General features: G+C 39.4%; 2 protein-coding genes across 8 annotated transcripts in view; one reads left to right on the top strand and one right to left on the bottom strand.

Annotated features, from left to right (window-relative positions):
- The window catches only part of LOC128742924 (uncharacterized), a 45,207-nt gene extending 42,108 nt beyond the window's left edge, over positions 1-3,099 (bottom strand). Inside the window, exon 1 of one of the 5 annotated variants that reach the window (XM_053839420.1) lies at positions 2,824-3,099. The gene's annotated coding sequence lies outside the window, so the exon portion shown is untranslated. The other 4 variants (XM_053839419.1, XM_053839421.1, XM_053839423.1 and 1 more) reach the window with 4 other exon arrangements.
- The window catches only part of LOC128742928 (uncharacterized), a 40,385-nt gene continuing 18,818 nt past the window's right edge, over positions 666-22,232 (top strand). Inside the window, exons 1-2 of one of the 3 annotated variants that reach the window (XM_053839429.1) lie at positions 666-1,005; positions 12,874-13,525. In XM_053839429.1, coding sequence (XP_053695404.1) covers positions 929-1,005; positions 12,874-13,387 — 591 coding nt within the window. In that variant the 5' untranslated portion in view covers positions 666-928 and the 3' untranslated portion in view covers positions 13,388-13,525. Of the gene's footprint in view, positions 1,006-12,873; positions 13,526-22,232 lie in introns of those variants that run through there. The other 2 variants (XR_008412275.1, XR_008412274.1) reach the window with 2 other exon arrangements.

Here is a 22,232-nt window from a genome sequence, read left to right as displayed (position 1 = left end):
GGCTAAGTGTCGTTTTATAGGGATTACCGAGAAGAATACAGATAAGTGTTTGGGGGACAACATGAGAGTATCTGACAAATGGAGTAGACATATTCAAATAAAAAAGGATCTTTTTCTTGCATTATGAGAATTTTTGTTGCAAAATCAGATGTACAAGTGACTGCGTGACGAGGGGGCCCGAGTGAGATATTACCCACTAAGTAGGTTGTTGGTAAAATCAAAGTAATTTTATTCCAAAATTTCATCGGATTTGTTCCAAAGAATTAAATAATTTTATTTCAGCATCAGTAACTTTTAATAACGCTTAATCAATAATTTTACCCAAAACTTTAATAATACATGTAAACAATACATATCCAATTTCGTTGGGAATATATAGTGTTAAAATAGTATCATTATCAATATCTGTACAACCTATAGCACGAATGACAAATAACAAACAGTTGGTAAAGCCGGTAAGCCGGTGAATTCTGTGTGCGCCTTGTATACGTGCCACCATAAGTATACGATGAAAGTCAAACAACAATGTCATAAGTGGTAGTCGTTGATCGGCGCCATACTATTACGGGCGAGCGTCTAAAGAAACACATCGGGGCTGAATAAATAATACGGACGTGGACGTTGTTCTTTTCCACAGAACCTGTGCAGGTAGGTATACAGTTTCGTGGTTCATCACGAACAACAAGCACACCTGTGTGGTAGAGCGCGTGGCATTTACCAAAGCTAACTAAATGGATGATTTGACAGAAAAATGTGATAATTTGAGTTTTATTACCATCGCACTAGGAACATCGTCATAAGTGCAGCAACAAGAAATAACGTCACACTTTTTGTTCTGGTCTGGCCTGGCACAAAAGTGTTCGTGTATTCCGACATCTGGTGAACTGTGACGTTGGTTGGTTTGATATGCTTCGTATGCAGAATAGATATGTACCTAGACATAATAGCAAAATTACGCGAGTTAATGATTTATGAATGGTTGTCGGCTGGTCATGCAAAACGATCGTAAGTGGAGACTTGTTGTTCGGAATCAGCATTTCTTAGCTTTTTATTAGTGATTAAAATTGCACTTCCTTTTGTGTTGTATGTTATGATTTATGAGTTTACAAATGTGTCTATGCTCTTATGTGTGAGTTTTGAAATGGTTTGTATTGTATTATTTTGTATCCTGGTTGTTAAACAAATAGAGTACACGAAAACAATGCTGCAAGAAAGCGCCAAATAAAAATTGAAACATACAAAGTAGGAAGATTTGTTAATACGAAGCTTCAAATAATGAAGTTTAATAAGTATTCAAGATTCAGCTGTTCAGCCTTCATTTGATCTCACAATTACTATTGATTGGCTCTCAATGTTTATACCGGTAGCCGGTGAATACTCATCAATGTCATCAACTTCAACTCAAATGACCGAACTCGGTCGCAACATTACTGCGCACAGCTTGAAAACCCCGGTAGAGCAACGCTGGATAGACACGAACCGTATGAGTAACTGATCAGGTGGGAGGTCATTTGCGAATCTCGCCTCCGTCTGCTTCGTTGCCGCAATTGTCGTCGTAGTCGTCGTTCTTACTGCTTATTTTATGGCACTTAATAAAGCAAAATCAGAATTTCAATTCCTTTGGCAATGGACTCTTTCTCGAAAGACACTCCCAGCATTGTGCTAGAAGCATTTGAAGCAATATTTCCTTAGCGCCGAGTTTCAAATTTACACCAACACAAGACCTCACGGTTTTTCGTCCATCACACACTTCTCACCGTTCGGCATTATTCGCCGTTAGAAAAAACGCGCAAACCGTTTGTTGCTGAACCAGACGGCAACGAAAAATCAAAGCAAAATATAGAATACATTTATTTTTAGCTTCTGAGATCTGTTTTGCTTCGAAAATTTCACTGGCTTTTCTTGCACTCTCACTCTAAGCTAGAAACATATATTTTCGTTGCTCTTGGTTCTTGTTTCACTGCGAAAAATTTTCGCTGTCTCACGTCATCGTACTATTTTGCCACATTGCGGTGATCATATCCGATCATAGACTAGCCCAAACGCATACACTGTCACACGATTCGTCAATTCGCATTGATTTGCATCATCACAACAAAATTCATTCGAAATTGACGCCTCCTATCACCGTTCACCCGCATGCAGGCGCAGGTTATCGGAAGGATGATGTCAATGAACAGGGAATCCTCGTGACTCAACGTTTACTTGCCGTGCAGGAAAGAAACAAATAGCACCCGCCGCGCTGCTGCCCAAGCTACTTGACTTGACCGTGGGTTGGCAATCTCGATCGTTTCGCGTTCTCAAGTCGACTGTCGATCCGTGCAAGTAAATAATCGCATTTCGTTCGGCATCGAGGCGCGAAGTTCATTTCTACTCTACCACACGCGAGAACCAAACATCGCGCGTCACCACGTCGAACAGTGCAGTGCGATAAGCACCTAAATGGGCACAACTAACTGGGTTCGGTTAATTGGACGGTTTATATTGGTTACACAAGTTATCAATTTACCGGTTCGTTGATTAAACGATTTAACCTTTTAGCATTTCGGATGAACCATTTTACAATTTTAAGATTATATGATTTTATGGTTATATAATTATAGAATTTAAATATTTTACGATTTTCGAATATTATGATCTCGAAAGACATTGAAGATCCGTTTAATGTTTTCATTAAAGATTTTATTTAACGATTCAATGTTGTTGGAAAATTAAACATTGAACCATTAAACTTGTTAATGATCATTAATGTAGCATTTTGAAGATTTTATAATTAAATGGTTAATCGCTTTGGAGCATAGCCGATTAAAAATACCAATTTACCAATTTTTAACCTATGTTACATTTACATTTTACACAATTTCTTCATTGACGAATCCACTATGCCGTATGGTAAAAGAAATAGTCTCATCAAGAGAAAGAGTGCTGGTAATATGAGAACCGATTTACAACCGAACCACGGAATACACGGTTTACTTCAGTGTAAAATCAGCATCATCGACTACCGGCCGCGGCAACCGTGGCTTCAGAGTCGAAAATAATTCATTCCATTCCATGCGGGAAATGCCGATATACCGTAGCCGCGCAGCTACTAGCTACCGACCGACAACGCTAGCTCTGTAAACTGACTGACTATGGCTTGTTCGAATTCCGTGTTTACTTTCTAGTTCAATACTTGCCAGTCAGTGAAACGGCCAACGTTGCGCGGTTTACTTCTTTTATCTACGAGTGTAGTATCCGATTTGCATTGTATATTACACCTGCGGTGGGCGGAGGAAGCGTTTCGTGCGATGTTTCTTCTGTTGTGTTTGTTTGCCAGCTGAATATCAAACATGATCTAAGACTTGCATACCGTCTTATGGCGAAGGTCTCTTTATAATTTGTTATGAATAATGGTTGTTTCCAATCTTTCTGCAGCAACCTCTAGATGTACATTAATTACTTTTATGAGTGGCTGGCTATTAATCTTGTGTTCTTTTGGGCTATGTAATTTTTTTAATCTCTAATAAGCACTAACGAGGACTATTTTTGTATTTACATTTTTACTATATGATTTATTGACTTACTTAACCTGAATACAATGGTGATTATAAGTCTTCGAAAATAAGTAGTAAAATATTCCTAATATTTTTGGATAAGTGTATATTCAAGGAATAACAAATTTAAATCATTAGAAATTGTAAACAAGCCAGAGATATTTTACCAATTGAGTAGAATTACAATAAATCAACAGTTCAGTTACCCCTTTTTCAGTGTACCGTGAATGAAGGTAATTAAGATTAGATCCCATTCTGATCACTCAACTAAAGTATTATTAGAAGATTTATTAAAAATTAATAGTCAATGAGAATGCTTATAATCGAAGGATGCTTGTTAACTATGGTTTTTTATTCAATCTTCTTAAATCGACTGCTTTGGTTGAGTGATCGGAATTAGGAATTGATCGAAATTACGTGCATTCACGGTACGCGACAATCAATAGTGTAATCCTATTGCTATCCAATATGTATCCGCTTGTCAATCAATATAAAGAGAATTTCTCAACCTCAGCTATAGGTTCTTGTTTTATTTATTTGTTAACGGTAAAGTTTCCTCGTGATTAATTTAGATACAATTATCGAATCGTGATGAGGACAGTTTCAGTCATCTTGTATACGTTATTCATAACTGAGTGCTGAGTAACTTTCAGAGCTAAAGTGACTAAACGATCTTTAAGATTAAAAGGTTCGAACCTATTTTAATTTGTAGTCAAAGTCTTAGCGATGAATACTTTTCGCACATCTTTCAACATTTCCACTTAAATTTTAAATTTCTAGCAAAAAATCGTAACAAAGCGGTTAAAGGTTTAGTCACTTGTCTTTCTTTACATCACAACATGTGCATATTTAAGGTAAAAACGTTTTTCTAACAAACTTTTTGACGTAGGACTACGTCTTACGGCAAGTTTTGAGATAGGGTGTCATTCCAAAAAATCGAAAAATGCGAGCGTCACGAAAAATGAAAGGTTTTGAGCGCTACTAGCTCAGCGGTTTTCCTATCGATTTTCAAAATTCTTACACCAATCGATCGGAAAATCTTCTAAGAATTGACCCAAATAAAGAAAAGTATGGATTCTTGATGTTGAACTATTGAAAAATTGAAAATAATGAACCTATGTTTTACCAGAATTCTCGCTTCGTGATTGGTTGGAAGATTCTTTGCGATGATCCAAACATATACCCATTTGATATCTGTGCTTGGGAAGTAAGCCAAAACAAGTGACCAAGTTTCCTCATTTCAACAAGATTTCTTAACAGCGCAGTTAAACCTAGACCATTTTGATGTCCTTGCTTGGGAAGTACGCCAGAAAGAGTGACAAAGCCCCCTCGTACCAACAGATTTCTTACGAACGCGATTAAACCTAGTCCAATTTGATGTCTGTGTTAGGGAAGTGTGCCAGAAAAAATGACACAAGTTCGTTGTCCCAACAGATCGCAAATTCTTTACTGCGTGACGAATAAACCTCGATGAATTTGATATCTGTGTTGGAAAAATGTGCTACAGTTGTAGTGTTCGGTTATAATACGACTCTGTATGAAGGTGAAATTAGTCATCATCGATTCTGCCAATTTCAAAAACAGTTTTTTTGTTTGAAACAAAAATTCGGTTTATGAAAATATATTCGCTGTGTTCAGATTGGCAAGAAGAATGCAGTATATACATTTTTATTAGCACAATCACGCTTTTGGGCCGAAAAGCTGCTTCCGAAATTGTGCTTTCCGACGAAAAGTCAATGACTGCTAGTTTCCCGTGAATACGCATGCTTACCGTTTCATTAGAAGTGTATTGAAAAGATGTGCTGTTGATAAAATAGGATTGAATTGGTAAAATCCCTTCAACGCGGGAACCGTGGGTAATAAAAACAATCTTTAATTTCAGTAAGGTAGCAGGCAAGTAATAGTTTGTGTTCTTGATTTTGTTAAATTGTTTTCAAATGCACAATCTTTTGAGAATTGAACGTATGCAATGTTACTACTTTGATAAATGTTACATACAACGCATGTAGCATGTATATATGTTGCGTATAGCATGTATAAATGAAGAATCGAATGATTACAAGCATGAATACATGCCACTATCACTACAAAGAGACTTACGTAGTCCTGCGTCACCTATATATGCGGTCGTGTCTTGTACACAACCCCTCTGATTTTTTCATGTCCATACTGAAAAAGAGGTTATTTTTTTAATGTGTAATATCAAGGTGAAACCAAAAGTTGCTCTAAGGCAATTTTTTTGATTTTAAATAAAAATATCTAATACTTAAGGCGTAATCTCTGAAATTTATGTGAATTTTTGCTTTATTTTGTTGCAGGGCTTATTATTTTTGATTGATAATTTTCGCATAAAAAGAGAAAAAAATTGGGCCCTTTCAAAAAATTAATCTGGACTAATTTCGAAAATCCTTATCATGCCAAGTTTCCGTATTTGACGTGGGCTTTACACCCAACAAGTCTCATTTGATTCTAAAGGGGTCATGCCAACTTCTGGTTAAGTTGGCGCAATTTGGTTTGGTCCGTCATTTATTAATTTCTCGAACTGTTCATTACTCACTTCTTATAATTTATTTCTCATTTCTTATAATTTTATTTCACTACTCACTTCTTGAGCTGGCAAAGGGTGAACATGTGTATTCCATAACCTCTGTTCATTAACTCCTATTCCTACCTCCACGAGCTTCCGGCTGGGGTACGCAACTTCGGTTATCATATGCTAACAGGAAAGGGGGCACACTGGCTCCCGCCCACATTAAGATGGCAGCCCCATCAGCGGGATAAGGACCTTAAGTTAACAGCCTACTGTACCAGAACATAAAAAAGTTACCGAAAATGAAAGAAGAAATCTATCTGGATTATTGGCAACAACCTTAAGCATGAAAACACGGACACGAATCGGAACATGGAATATACTGACTCTTGCCCAGCAGGGCAAGCTGGCTCAACTTGCAAGGGAAGCTAGCCGCCTGAAGCTTGAAATCCTGGGGCTGAGCGAGGTCCGCTGGCCGGGTACTGGCGAACACAGGACATCATCTGGGCAAGTCTTGCTCTACTCTGGCATACGAGGTGAAAATGCTACTCGTGAAAGAGGATTCCTACTGAGCCCAGGGGCACATGCGGCCCTGATGAAGTGGGAACCAATAAATGAGCGAATAATCGTTGCCAGATTCAGAACACGGGTTAGGAACCTTACGGCAATCCAGTGCTATGCGCCAACAGATGCTGCCGACCTGCAGGAGAAAGAGAGTTTTTACAGCCAGCTGAACAGCGTGGTTGAGAAAATTCCGAAGGGGGATATCCAAATCCACGTGGGCGACTTCAACGCGAAGATTAGCTCAAACATGACGCGGACCTTGAACGCGTCATGGGACGCCAGGGCCTAGGAGAGATGAGCGAAAACGGGGAGCTTTTTACGGAATTTTGTGGTAATAACAACATGGTCATTGGTGGATCGCTCTTCCCCCATAGACCATAGTACATAAAGTCACGTGGGTTTCCCGCGACGGCCGAACAGAAAACCAAATCGACTATATCTGCATCAGCCGGAAATGGAAATGGAGCCTTCTTGATGTACGCAACAAACGCAGCGCTGATATTGCATCCGACCATCATCTTGTTATCGCTGAGATACGTCTGCGCGTCGCACGTGTCCAACGACGGGAGGAGAAAGTTGGGTACCGCTACGACGTCCACCGATTGGAGAATCCTGAGGTGAAAAGGGCCTTTGTTGAACAACTTGAATCTCGAGCCTCGGAGTTGCCACCTGGTGGAACCGTCGAAGAGCAATGGATCGGCATCAAGAACACCTTCATCACTACCAGTGATGAAACCCTCGTCAAAGCGCGCAGCGGGCAGAGGGAGTGGATTTCGGATGAAACTTGAAGGAAGATCGACAAGCGGAGAGAGACGAAAGCCGGCATTGAGCGAGCGCGGACCAGATCGGCTAAGACAGTTGCCCGTCAACGATACGCCGAACTGGAGAGGGCTGTTAAACGTGCTTGTAGGCGGGACAAAAGAGCCTGGACTCACTACCTAGCCGAACAAGGAGAAACCGCCGCCGTCAATGGTGATATCCCTTTGTTGTACGATATTTCTCGCCGCCTTAGTGGTGTCAGGATGAATACAAAGATGCCGCTAAAGGACAGAGCTGGTCAACTATTGACTGACCGTACAGAACAGCTTAAGCGATTGACTGAACATTTTGAACAACTCTTCCGAGTTTCTAATGTCAGAGACCAAAGAATCAGCAGCGTATGACGCCAATAGTTTGAGTCGCTTGATGAAATTGTAGCAGCCACAAGAGTATGAAATTCAATAGAGCGCCAGGGATAGACTGTATTTCAACAGAAATGCTCAAAGCTGACCCATCTTTGTCAGCCCAGATGATGCACCAGCTTTTCCGCAATATATGGGAAACTGCAACTTTTCTGGTGGACTGGATGCAGGGCATATTGGTCAAAGTCCCTAAGAAAGAAGACCTAACTGAATGCGGTAACTGGCGTGGCATCACGTTGCTCTGTATTACTCTCAAAGTACTCTGTAAGGTAATCCTCAACCGGATCCAGGAGAAGATCGACGCTACTCTCCGGCGGCAGCAAGCTGGATTCCGTGCTGGCCGATCATGTGTAGACCATATCACAACGCTCCGCATTATATTGGAGCAGATCAAAGAATTCCAGGACTCTCTTCTGCTGGTGTTCGTTGACTTCGAAAAGGCGTTCGACCGACTCAATCACGAAAACATCTGGGGCGCACTTAGGCGTAGAGGAGTTCCAGATAAGCTAGTCCATCTCATCGAAGCTCAGTACGAGGCGTTCTCGTGCAAGGTTTTGCACGACGGCGTCTTGTCCGACCCCATAAGGGTTACTGCTGGCGTGAGACAGGGCTGCATTTTATCACCGCTTCTGTTTCTCATCGTTATGGATGAGATATTAGTTGGAGCAATTGACAGTAGACCAAATCGAGGATTGCTTTGGAATCCTCTAACGATGGAGCAGCTAAATGACCTCGACCTAGCCGACGACATTTTCTTGCTCGCACTACGCCGAAATGATATGCAGAGCAAGTTAGATGACCTCTCCGAGAGCTACCAGGCAGCAGGTCTCACAGTCAATGTAGCGAAAACTAACTCTATGGTAGTGAACACTGACAATTCCACCAACTTCACAGTAGCGGGACAACAAGTTGACCAGGTACGCGTCTTTCAATATCTTGGTAGCCAGACAACGCCCGATGGTGGTACCAAGACTGAAATAAGCACACGGATCAGGAAGGCCAGGGGTGCCTTTGCAGGTCTACGAAACATTTAGCGCTCAAACCAGATCACTCTACGTACGAAAACCCGAATCTATATGCCTGCGAAACGTGGTGCGTCTCAGCGGAGACAACGCAAAAACTGCAGGTATTCATTAACCGGTGTCTGCGATACATTATTCGTGCCTGGTGGCCTGATAATTGGATATCCAATGAGGAACTCCATCGTCGGTGTCATCAACGGCCGATAGCCACAGAAATTCGTGAACGTAGGTGGAAGTGGATCGGACACACCTTGAGGAAAGGAGCGAACGAGGTTTGCAGAGCAGCACTTGACTGGAATCCACAAGGACAGCGTAGAAGAGGCAGACCCAGAGGCTCATGGCGACGGAGCTTAGCCAACGACATCCGGGCTGTAGACGAGAACCTGTCCTGGTGACAGGTAAAAGCTATGGCGGGTAACCGTCAGCAGTGGAGATCTCTGATTTCATCCCTTTGTTCTGCCGGACCGGCGGACATGGACACATAAGTAAGTAAGTAAGTAACTCACTTCTTGCTACTAATTTTTCACTTCTCATTACTCTCATTACACTTTTCGTAACTGTTTTGTCTTGTTGTCCTAATGCATAGCCTGATCAACAAAAATTCTACAATTCACTCGATTGCGGGCTAGCGGTTTATAATCCCTTGGACTCGGTGTGATCTCCGCTAGATCTCGATCTAACTAGTTTAACCATCTTGCTCACTGCGCCCCTTGTTTACTTGTTCCTATAGGATTTTAAGTAAACACCATTTTTTGCAGGGTACAGTAGCATTTCGAATTACACTAATTTTTCGAGGTATTTAGGCTGTAGAGTCCACAGATAATTCATTTTATAAAAACAATCAGAGGGGTTGTGTACAAGACACGACCGCATATATAGGTGACGCAGGACTACGTAAGTCTCTTTGTAGTGATACATGCGTTGTATGTAACATTTATCAAAGTATTGCATACGTTCAATCCTTAAAAGATTTCAGAGTTATTTCTATATGCATTTGGAAACAGTTTAATAAAATCAAGAACACAAACTATTGCTTTCCTGCTACCTTACAGAAATTAAAGATTGTTTTTATTACCCACTAGTTGAGCCCGAATCTTACGATCCGGAAAGTATAAAAGTCTGTTCAGAATTCAGAAAACTGCGGATACATTCCACAATGACAATGTTTGCGAAGATGTTTAATCTTTGTATTAGTTGTTTGAGTTCTTATATTGTATAGCTCTAAGATGTTGTACATAAAAGAGTCATAACCGGAAACTGAAACAAATAGTTTTTATGGTCGTATTGGAATTTATTTAACTAAATAAAAACTGGCTGTTTGCAACATTTATGTAGTCTGTTGCTTAGAAAATTCTTGATCGTTTGCTATCATTAACTCATTTTTTAAAATTTTGCGACTTGGTGCGGTCTGATTTAACACCGACCATATGATATCGCGACAAGCAATCGAGTTGAGCAGGTGAGTCGAGCAGTCGAATCAAGCAAACAAGTCAAGCAGTTGGGTCGAGCAGTAAAATCAAGCTATTCAGTCAAGCAGTCCAGTCGAGCAGTTGAGTCGAGTGGTCATGTCGAGCAGTTAAGTCCAGCAGTTAAATCGAGCAGTCCAGTCGAGCAGTTTAATGGAGCTGTTAAGTCGAGTAGTCCAGTCGAGCAGTTGAATCGAGTAGTCTAGTTTGGCACTTAAGTCGAGCAGTCGGATCGAATGGTTTAGTCAAGCAGTCGAGTCCAGCGGTTAAGTCGAACAGTTAAGTGGAGCAGTTCATTCGTGCAGTCTAGTCCAGCAGCTCATTCGAGACGTCGAGTCGAGCAGTCGAGTCGAGTAGTCCAGTCGCACGGTTTTTACTCGACCAGTAGAGTGGAGTAGTCCAGTTGAGCAGCTAAGTCGAGCAGTCGAGTCGAGCAGTCGAGTCGAGTAGTCCAGTCGTGCAGTTGAGTCGAGTAGTCTAGTCGAGCAATTGAATCAAGTTGTTCAGTTAAGCAGTCCAGCCGAGTAGTTTAGTTGAGCAGTTGAGTTGGGCAGTTGAACCGAGCAGTCGAGTCGAGCAGTTTAATCGTGCATTTAAGTCGAGTACTCCAGTCGATCAGTTGAATCAAACAGTTAAGTCAAGCAGTTGAGTCGATGAGTCGGGTTGTGTGGATAAGTCGAGCAGTCTAGTCGAGTTGTTGAATCAAGCTCTCAGTTGAGTCGAGCTATCAAACCGAGTAGTCTACTCGAGTAGTTGAATCGAGCAATCGGGTTGAGCAGTTGAATCCAGCAGCCGATTCGAATAGCCCAATCGAGTAGTTGAGTCAAGCAATTCATTCGAGCAGTTGACTCGAGTAGTCCAGTTGAGCAGTGGAATCAAGCAGCTGAATCGAGCAGTTGAGTCGAGAGTCGAATCGAACAGTTGAGTCGAGCAGTCTAGTCGAGCAGATGAATCATGAGTCCAGTCAACCAGTCCAGCTGTCCAGTCGAGCAGTCGAATCGAACAGTCCAGTCGAGCAGTTCAATCGTGCAGTTAAGTCGAGCAGTCGGGTCGAGTAGTAAGTCGAGCAGTCGAATCCAGTAGTCCACTCGAGCTGTTAATTCGAGCTGTCAAGTCGATTTGTCCAATCAAGCAGTTTAGTCGAGCAGTCGATTCGAACAACTCAGTCGACCAGTTCAGTTAAGCAGTCCAGTCGAGCAACCAAATCGAGCAGTCTAATCGACCAATCCAGTCGAGCAGTCTAGTCAACCAGTTGAGCAATCGAGCAGTCCAGCAGCGGCTTTCCATTGCTACGAAAGCGTGACGTCCTGTCAGGGACCTATTTTTAGTTAACGATAAGCCTCCTATGACGTCGTGTCAGAGACCTGGGGTGACATTGCGCATCTCGTTTCGAGTGATTTTGGTTCGTTTCGACCACGTTAAACAAATGGGCGTCTCGAACGAAAATCACTCGAAACGAGATGCGCAATGTCACCCCTGGTTTTCGGTACAGACATAAGCCTCTTATATAAATAGATGGTTCCCCACGTTGAAGGGATTTTACCAATTCAATCCTATTTTATCAATAGCACATCTGTTCACTACACTTCTAATGAAACGGCAAGCATGCGTATTCATACAGAGTCATATTTTAACCGAACACTACAGCTGTAGCACATTTTTCCAAAACAGATATCAAATTCGCCCAAGTTTAATCGTCTCGCAGTAAAGAATTTGCGATCTGTTGGGACAACGAACTTGTGTCATTTTTTCTGGCACCCTTCCTTAATAGAGACATCAAATTGGACTAGGTTTAATCGCGTTCGTAAGAAATCTGTTGTCACGAGGGGGCTTTGTTACTCTTTCTGGCGTACTTCCCAAGCAAGGACATCAAAATGGTCTCGATTTAATCGCGGTGTTAAGAAATCTTGTTGAAATGAGGAAACTTGGTCACTTGTTTTGGTTTACTCCCCAAGCACAGATATCAAATTGGTATAGATCATCGTAAAGAATCTTCCAACCAATCACGAAGCGAGAATTCTGGTAAAACATAGGTTCATTATTTTCAATTTTTCAATAGTTCAACATCAAGAATCCATACTTTTCTTCATTTGGGCCAATTCTTAAAAGATTTTCCAATCGATTGGTGTAAGAATATTGAAAATCGATCGGCAAACCACTAAGCTATTAGCGTTCAAAACCTGACCACTTTTCGGGAAAGATTTTTTTTGGAATTACCCCCTATACCAGCTACCTTCCTGAAAGACGTGGTCCTACCTTGACTTAAAGCATACAAATTATTTTTTTGCCCCCCGATTTTTCAACCCAATTCCGAAGAGGGAGGGGTGAGGGGTTTGACCAAAACTTTAAAAATAATTTGCAATGGCCTTTTTTACAAAAAAAAGTTCGTGTCACCCAAACAGGTGTATTAACGGTCATTCTAATAGTGTAGAAAGAAGCGCTATATTTTAATAATAAGTTTCTCCGAAAAGACCACCCTTGAAAAATTATGCATTTTCAACCTAATTACTAATGTCCGCTCTTTTTCGAAACTGGACCACTGTGCCATGTGATGGTTCTCGGCATTGTCTCCAGCGAGTGGAATGTAATGCCTTCGTATTTCTTTGAACAAGGACTAAAGGTAACAGCCGATGTATACCTGAAGGTTCTGAAGGATGTTTTTGTCCCGTGGATGAAGAAGGTTGCTGCTGGCCGTCATTTTCATTTCATCTTCCATCAAGATGGAGTACCTGCTCATAATGCCAGCAAAACACAAAAATGGCTTGCTGAAAATGTTCCGGAGTTTTGGGAGAAGGAAATTTGGCCCCCTAGCAATCCCGATATCAATTCTTTGGATGATTTTGTGCGGGGCGTCTTCGAGCGGGATACCAATAGGACGCCTCACACCACGCTCAGGTTACTCAAAGCTAAGATCATCGAGGTGATGATGTGTATGGATCGAAACATGGCGAAACGCACATGCGGCAGTTTGCGGAAGCGTCTATCAACACAACAGTCATTGAAAAGGAAGGTGACTTTTTTGAATGAAATAATTTACAATTCCCATATGTTACGAAAGAAAACAAACCACAGAACATTCCTCGCATAAATGACTAATTGGTGTTAATTTTCTAAAACATGTCATTTACTGTAAAAATTCGTCACGCACCCTGTATGTGTATGAATATTATTTATAGAACTTTGAATAACCGTTTTGTTTATTTTTAATTAATATTTACGCAACATGCTGACCCAAATAAATAAACAAAAATAAGCAAGCTAAAAGTTGAATTACACTCAATTATGTCTCGTGCTTGCAAGTGTAACTTAAGCTTTTTCCGCCGCTTTGGTAGTGCTGCCACCCACTGGTTTTTACGCGCTACATTCGACTTGCGCTTTGCCATAAAGCTTTCAGAAATCAGAGATTGCTTTTATCATGTAGGTATACTTATAGTTCGCGATTGTTCTTATACCTACGCTATTATTTTTCGGCTTCAATCATACACTGTTGATTGCGTTCAATTACCGGCGTGCCTGAAGCTAAACAGAAGCTGAGGATACTGACCTTTTGGAAGCATGTTTTGGTTTATAAAAATCAGGCAATTGATTGATGGTTGGTCTGTTTCTTTGAAATTAATTGAATTCTTGCAAAAATACCAGATGATTAAATGCGAAACTCTGGACTTCCGGATTACACCTTGAGGAATTAAAATTTTCTACATTAAATGAAAAAGAGAAGTTAAGCCACGTGCCCCAGTAAACCGCAGCTCAGACTCGCCGGACCCTTTATGGAGAAATCAGTCGTCATTGAATCTGTCTTTTAAAAGCAGTTTTTTGAAACAAAAATTCTGTTCATGAAAATATATTCTCTGTAATCCGTGAGCATACAGTGTATACATTTCTAAAACCAGAGATCTTGTTTTGGGCCCAAAAACTGCTTCTGAAATTGAGCTTCCCGACGGATGGGAAGGAGAAATGAGCAGTCATTCACTTTTCGTGGTCATTAACTTTATTGCTAATTGCAAAAGAAGTTTTCAAATCGATAAGTGCGCAATCGCTCATAAAAGTGATATTTTAGCTTAAATCGTTTTGGTCTCTTCGGCGTACTTATTGCTTGGAATACAACAAAGAAGTGCGCCGAAGATATCCAAACGATTGAATGCAAAATAGCACTTTTATGAGCGATATCGCGCTTTGGATGGTACAATTTTCCTTGCAATCAGCAATACCAACCAGAAGAAAAATCGGAGAGGTTGTGCTTGAGACACGACCGCATAGGCGTCGTAGGATTATGTAAGTCACTTTGTAATGATAGTAGCATGGTATCCATGTAGGTAATCAGGGATGCTTCGATCACTTTAATTCAATTTTGACAAAGTCATAATGGATGGACAAGGACATAATGAATAAAAATTGAGTCAAAATGATCGAACCATCCCTGCACGTAATAATACGATTCTTTCCCGCATAAATGAAAACAATTGGGAAAATGGTCATAACCATTTCGCTATTAACCACCATACGATCAAAGGGCACAGTACATTTCGAAAGCAAAAATTTCAATAGCCTCTACTATTTGCATTATGGTTCAACCATTACCGTTATGTTCATCATATCTTACGCTTCAAAAATATGAATGGAAAATTGCTTGTTTTCGTATGGTGAACATTCTTAACAATTCATTGTTTTTACGGTTAGTTGACGGATAACTATAACTAATGTACTTGATATTATACCAGGCAACAGCTGTGATACGGTAAGACACCATTTCACAAACGGTTCTAGCACAGACTAACAGACGTAACACTGAAGCCTCATTCCATCTCCAATAAAAACGATCATTTCAAATGTTCACTTAAGCCATGACTCAAAAAACAGTCGCTGCGCGAGAACGCCGCTCACTTGCGCTAGCGCTGTTGTCAGATAATATGCAAGTAAATTTATAACACTGCACCAGGAGCTGCTAGTATTTTTTCCAAGTTTGTTTGTTCGAATTTGTTCGAAGTGTTACGTCTGTTAGTCTGTGGTTCTAGATTTGGGGATAGACGATAATATTTATGGTTTTTTTTTTGTTAGGGGGGACTTAGACTACTTTGTCCATTGAATTGAACTTTTGAAGTACATATTTATGGTTAGAGTATAGTTCCAATTAATGCGGGTTATGTATATATGCTACATACGTTGTATGTACTAATTTATCAAAGTAGTAACATTGTATACGTTCAATCCTCAACAGATTTCAGAGTTATGCATTTGGTAACAATCTAACAAAATCAAGAACACAAACAATTGTTTTCCTGTTACCTTACAAAAATTAAAGATTGTTTCTATTATCAATCGTTTCGCCACATTGAAGGGATTTTACCAATTTGATCCCATTTTATCAGCAGCACTCCTTTTCACTACACTTTCAATGAAATGGCAAACATGCGCATCCATACAGAATTATATTACAACCGAAATTGGCCTAGGTTCAATCGCGGTCGTAAGAAATCTTGTTGAAACGAGGAGACATCGTCATTTGTTCTGGCTTACTTCCCGAGCACAGATATCAAATTGAACTAGGCTCAATCGTCATAAAGAATCTTCGACCGGTTGGGACCGGGGGATTTTGCCACTTTTTTTTTTCTGAAAACACGTTAAGCCTATGATGGCGTCTTTTGCAACCAATCACAAAGCAAGGATTTCCAGTTGGACAGTGCTTCATTATTTCCAATTTTTCAATAGTACGTACCTAAAAATCAATAGTTTTCTTTATTAGTGTGGATGCGTTGAAGATTTTTCGATCGATTGGCGCAAAAATCAAGAAAAAACTACAAGGTATACAGCTCTAAGAATTGTACGAAAGGGTGACGTAGGACTATATCAGATCTTCAGATCAAAGACTAATGTAAACTGCATTTTTGGCGTATGTATGTTTATAAGAATCTGTGTGTGCCATTGTTCAAGTGAATGTTTAAAAGAGAAGAGCTAAATATTCTGATTAAATTTTTCACTTATTGCAATGGTGGCTTTGAAAATACGTGAACGGGGTTCATAAATACAACTCCTGCAACCAAAGACAAAGAGATTTCTTTTAAAAATCACTTGTGTGCATCATAAAGGTTGAAATGGTAATGAATGACCAATTTCTGTTTTATTTGTATGTGATTGCTTATCCTTCTACCACAGGGGTTAGGCGTTCCAAATTTGGTTCCATTTGCTTGATTAGTTCTAGAGTTATGAGGAAATTTGTATTTCATTTATATTGGAGACCCCCCCCCCTCCCTCGTAGAAGGGGAAAGGATCTCAGTACACCATAGAAAAAATTCCTACCTCCAAAAAGCTCCATATGTCATATTTGATTCTATTTGCTTGATTAGTACTCGAGTTATGAGGAAATTTGTATATTATTTGTATGGGAGCCTCCCCTCTTAAAGAGGGGAGGGGTCTCAATCAGGAACGTAAAATGTACTGGTTGGTGACAAAATTTTGAAGACATTTACCATTCTTTCTTGCACAAAGCACCGATAAGAAATGCAATAACAACGAAAATATCACTTGGTCTACGTGTCATACACTTTTCGGAATCGTGGAGAAAATGTCACCAGTCTTTGAAACATTTTTTTGTATTCTCTTTTGCTGTTGTGCACGTAAACCAAACATACAGCTTTCCCCCAAACAATACGGTTTTAAATAAGAAGGTTCCCAACCAATACACCTTATTCTTTATTCCTGCTTCATACTATTCCAAATACAACTGTAATCAAAAAGCGACAAATGCTTGTCATTTCTACGCGACATTTTGTATGAATGGTCGGATGACATACGAAAATGTTTGCTTACTATCATGTGCGTATTCGGGCTAGTCTCGACACGTGCAAGAGGTAGGCACTGTCGATACTGAAACAGTACAGAGTGATGGTATTGGTTAGAGTCTGACATGGCATTGCATGCTGGTAAATGTTAAGAAAAAATGTAACCGTTTCGGTCCCTGGTCTCAATTTACCATAGAAAAAATTCTTGCCTTCTGAAACCACTACATTCCAAATTTGGTTCCATTTGCTTGATTAGTCCTCTTAGTCCTCGAATTTTGAGGAAATTTGTGTTTCATTTGTATAGGAGCTCCCCCTTTTACGCTCTACTTAAAATTGCTCTCTCACCCCCCTATAAATTGTTTAATTTCGTTCAGTAGTTTAGTAGTTATTAGCTTTTGACATCTTTCATTCAAACGTAACACTTCTATTTTCGTTTCCACAAAGTGCTATCCAGTCCCAGTATAGTAAACAAAGACGTAGTCCTACCTCAAAAGATCGGCAAACCGCTAAGCTCTTAGCGCTCAAAATCTTAAATTTTTTCGTAACGCTCGCATTTTTTTGGTTTTTTGTAATGACACCCTTGCCGTAAAACGTAGTCCCACGTCAAAAGCAGACGAACGAGAAGAGAGAGAATGGGAAAGCGGGAAAAATAGGATAAAGACAGAGGTTAAAGGATAATGACAAAGAGAAATAGAGAGATGGTGATAGACAGAAATGTATAAAGAGAGCAAGAGATAAATATTTAGGGAAATAAAAATAGAAACAGGGATAGGAATAGCGATAAAAAGTGAGAGTGAAACAGACGGAAAGCAAGCGAGGACTGGAAATATTACGAGAAGTACATTATAGACAGACAAGTAGAGCAAGCGAGAGTAAAAGAGAGAACAAGACGAGCAAAATAGAAAAAAGAAGATGTAGAGAGAAGTGGAACATGAATATTTAAAGAAAGGGAAAAAGCCATCTTTTTACTTTGCCAATTATCTCTCGCTAACTTTCGGTTTTGCATCTATCTGTCCTGCCAGCTGACGTCACCAAAAAAATGGCAAGACAGAAAGTTGTCAAGACTACAAATTTCTGTCTTGCCAACTTTCTATCTGGCCGCTTTTCGTCCTTGTCAATTTTTTGTGTTGCTGCCCTTCTGTCTTGAAAATTTTCTGTCTTGTAAACTTTCTGTCTTGCTAATTTTCTGTCTTACCATCTTTCTGTCATGCCATCTTTCAGTCTTGCACATTTTCTGTCTTGCACATTTTCTGTCTTGCCAACTTTTTGTATTGTTAATATTTTATGTTGCCGGCAGTGTTGAAAAGTTCATAGCAGCAAAAAACTCAATGAGATTTCAAGCACATGGAATTTCTAACATCACTGGTTGCCGGTCTTCTGTGCTGCCAACTTTCTGTCTTTCGAACATTCTGTCTAACGAGCTCTCCGTATTGCCAAATTTCTGTTTTAATAAATTTTCTGTCTTGTCAATTTTCAGCCTTGTCGACTATCAGTCTTACCAATTTTCTGTCAGAAAGAAATAATAAGAAAGAAAGAATGAACAATAAAACTAGGAAGAAAAGGTAAAACATGTAGAAGCAGAAGAAGATACTGAAATATAAAAAGAATAAAAGGAGGAAAATTAGGGAAGAAAACATAAACGGGAGATGGGAGAGAGAGAGAAAAAAGCAACAATGGAGATGCAAGGACAGTGAGTGGTAGTAAAAGACAGATTGAAATGAAGAAAAAGAGAATGGATGGAGAAAATACATATTGAAATGGTAGGATATAGGAAAAAGAATGAAATGTAAGGATATAGAAAAAGATGCCCCATCGTAGATGGGAAAGGAAAGATGAAAAGGTGATTGAAAAAACCCTACAAATTTAATTGAGAGAGTGCAGAATATAAAAAAGAAGATAAAGGAAAGAAGAGAACAAAAAATAAAGATTAGAGAAAAAAGCAACTGAGAAAGACATAAAAGCATGGAAATAATGTAAGAAATAGTTTTGAGTTTTTGTTGAGTTTAGTAAAAAGTGGTTTAACCGACGGGTCATTCACCAGTATGCAAGAAATAGATAGAAAAAAAATAGAAAGAGATGGTAACACCATAGGTTAGCAGATGGAAGTCTTCTAAACGGTTCTTAAGGGGACATAAACGACTAAATTTTTTTAAAAATTCATAAATTTTTTTTCAGATTTTGCAGTCTTTTCCGCTTTTTTTGATACTAATTTTGTAATGATCCGACCACGGGAAGTGGCCGAAAAACGATCGAACACATAAGCATTCCAGTGCGATGTGGAACAGCCTCGTCGGAATAAAACGCTGCTCCTGTAAAACCACGATTTTCAAAGGTTATGTACCTTTTTCTCAGAAACTGCTCAACGTATCGGAACAAACTTTTTTTTTGTTTTGTTGGTAGAAGCTTGGCAAAGACTTTTATAACTTTTAGGCTTTGTAAACGAAACACAGCCAGAGAATGCCTGTGTGTCCGATCGTTTTTCGGCCACTTTCCGTGGTCGGATCATTACGAAATCAGTATCAAAATAAACGGAAAAAACTGCAGAATCAAAATCTAAATTAAAAAATTTACGATTTTTTCAAAAAATTAACGATTTTTTCAAAAAATTTAGTCGTTTATGTCCCCTTAAGCAAAACATCGTTTATATGACGTCATCTGGTGCAGTATTCGTGTTACGCAAAACGGTTCGCTATAAATTTACTCGTAGAGCCAGCGTACATAGGTGAATGATGTTCTCGCGCAGCCTGGTGAATGACAGGTGAATAACTATTAGGGTACGGGAGGGTATTCCCATCACGCTACTAATTTCGGCATACATTAGCTTTTTTGGCTACACTTTCCCAAAATAAAAACTTTACCGCTATATAACAATACTGAAACGAATGTAGCACTCATAGGCTTTAATGTGTTATTACTATTTTCATAAAAATGTAAGTAATTTGCTTGATTTTATTCAATAAACATCAAAACCATTGTTTTTCCACTAGCACGTAATCACGCTGAAAAAACCAGCAGGAATCGCTTACGCGTATCCGCTCTTGATGATGGTTTGGAAAACACACAATTATGATCACGTTTACTTATACTAGAAACTAAACAGCTATGAATGTGCTATCATAAAACAATTCTACTTCTTTTTATCACGGAAGAACACAAAATTTCCCCTCTGATATGAAAATATAAATCAATTTTCATTCACTAGCCATTATTTAGCAGTATTAAGCAGTAGCAGTATTAGCAGTATTTTGTTTTTAATTCCAGCATATGGTGCGTTATTTACACTACTACCAATATATGTGCTGACATATCTGGTATTTGAATGACAACTGGAGCTAATGTGTATGAATGATTCAATAATACACTAGCGCCAGCAGCAAGTTGTTGTCACAGTTATCCATCGGTCTCTCTTTTCTTGTCTCTTTTGATCTGTTTTTGAAAAGCATTTAATCGCTGTGCTAGCTATTTCGGCCTGTCGGATTTAAAAAACACAGACACCACTGTAGAAAATGGGCTCAATTTAGCCGCATCGACTTCAGCATTTCTCGCGACTATAACTCAAATTCAGTAGCGTTTTGTTAAGATCAAAATACACGCCGGTATTCAGTAAATATTATTATATCAACTGGTATAAAAATCTTGTCTTGAATAAATATAGTTTCAACGTAGTTCGAATCCTGAATATGAATATGAATATGAATAATCCTGAATAGGATCCTGAATATTGTTAAGCGGTAGTAATGGGCTGGAAATACCCACCCGTACCCTATTTGAGGCTCGGCTGAAAGGGAAATTCAAAATAACCGTTTTTGTTGGCGATGGAACGACACTTTAGTCTGGTAATCTGAGGTAGCAGGAATTTTTCGGAAAATCGTTACTATGAAACAATTAGTTTCCCTATAACTTACTTAAATATTGAAAAAAGAATTGCGACTCTTAAGCTAACGTTGCTAACGTGCACTTTGTTGATCATACGAATAATTTTTCTTAGATGAAGCATTCATTTACACAATTATGAAGACTAGTGCCGGTGAGGTTACCAAAAGTGGAAAACTTCCACTTTAGATCATTACAAATTGCGTTGATAAAAAAATCCTGGTAATAAAATGTGTCAACTGAATGTATCCAAATGCATGTTCCTACGTTAACAATGCTGTCTTGTCTGTCACAGCCCTGTATACTGCTCTGCGAAAAGCGTGTTTTATTTTGAGCAGTTTTCCACTGATTGCGTTATTGTTGTGGTTTACAAGCAAAGTTAAAAACACGAGTTTAATGGTTTATTTTGTTAGCAAATGAATTTTTACTATCTTTATTGGTTTTCGGCAAATAGCAGCGTAAAAAATAAATAAAAATAAAAGTTATCAGACATAAATGTTGCGAATCACGAAAAAGTGCAGACTCAGCTGAGTTCGACAATTGCAATCTTTGAAAATAAAAAAAAAGCAGATCAAACTCAATCCACAAAGCAGTGAATGATAATCTTCGTGATAAACGAATGGCGAGGCCAATGCAATAACTGCTTGTAACCTCTTACAGCTGATACGTAAACGTACCTCAAACATGGTCAAATGAAAGTAAAATAACAAAACAAACGCATTGTACAATTTTTCATTCACAGTGTCACTGAACACCGAGCTGCTCCATTATAACCATTTGCATGCACAGGACTTGTACAAATTTTCCAAACGAAGAAATTTTTTATGGTGATCATTGATGATCATCATTTATGTATGCAACTTAAAGTACGGAAAGAGCTTACTTTAAAACAGGTACAGACGTATAGACTATTACTCAGTTCTCAGAATCTAAAATCAATTGTGTTAAGTACGTTTGATTTTGCTCCATGGGTCTTGAATACAGAAAAAGCTCAATTTTGAAACGAAATTATGGCCTTTGCTTTGCGAGGAAAGCAAAGCAGAACATAATCAAATTAATTATTCAAATTGAGGCCTGCACTCTCACTCCGTTGGATCGATGCGAAATTCACCTCCCGACCTGTTTGGTAAATTAAAATTTCATTAATCGAGCTGATGTGATCGGTGAGCATTCGCCCTGTTTTTTCGCTTGCCGTTGGCGTTTTTGACCAGCCAGCACCAAAGAGCGTCGCCGGATGCAGCAGCAGCAAGTGCATTTGGTAGGTAGGCAGGATATATGGAATTT

The sequence above is a fragment of the Sabethes cyaneus genome, chromosome 3 (assembly GCF_943734655.1).
Source record: "Sabethes cyaneus chromosome 3, idSabCyanKW18_F2, whole genome shotgun sequence".
Lineage (NCBI taxonomy): Eukaryota > Metazoa > Arthropoda > Insecta > Diptera > Culicidae > Sabethes > Sabethes cyaneus.
This window is presented reverse-complemented; position numbering and strand designations above follow the sequence as displayed.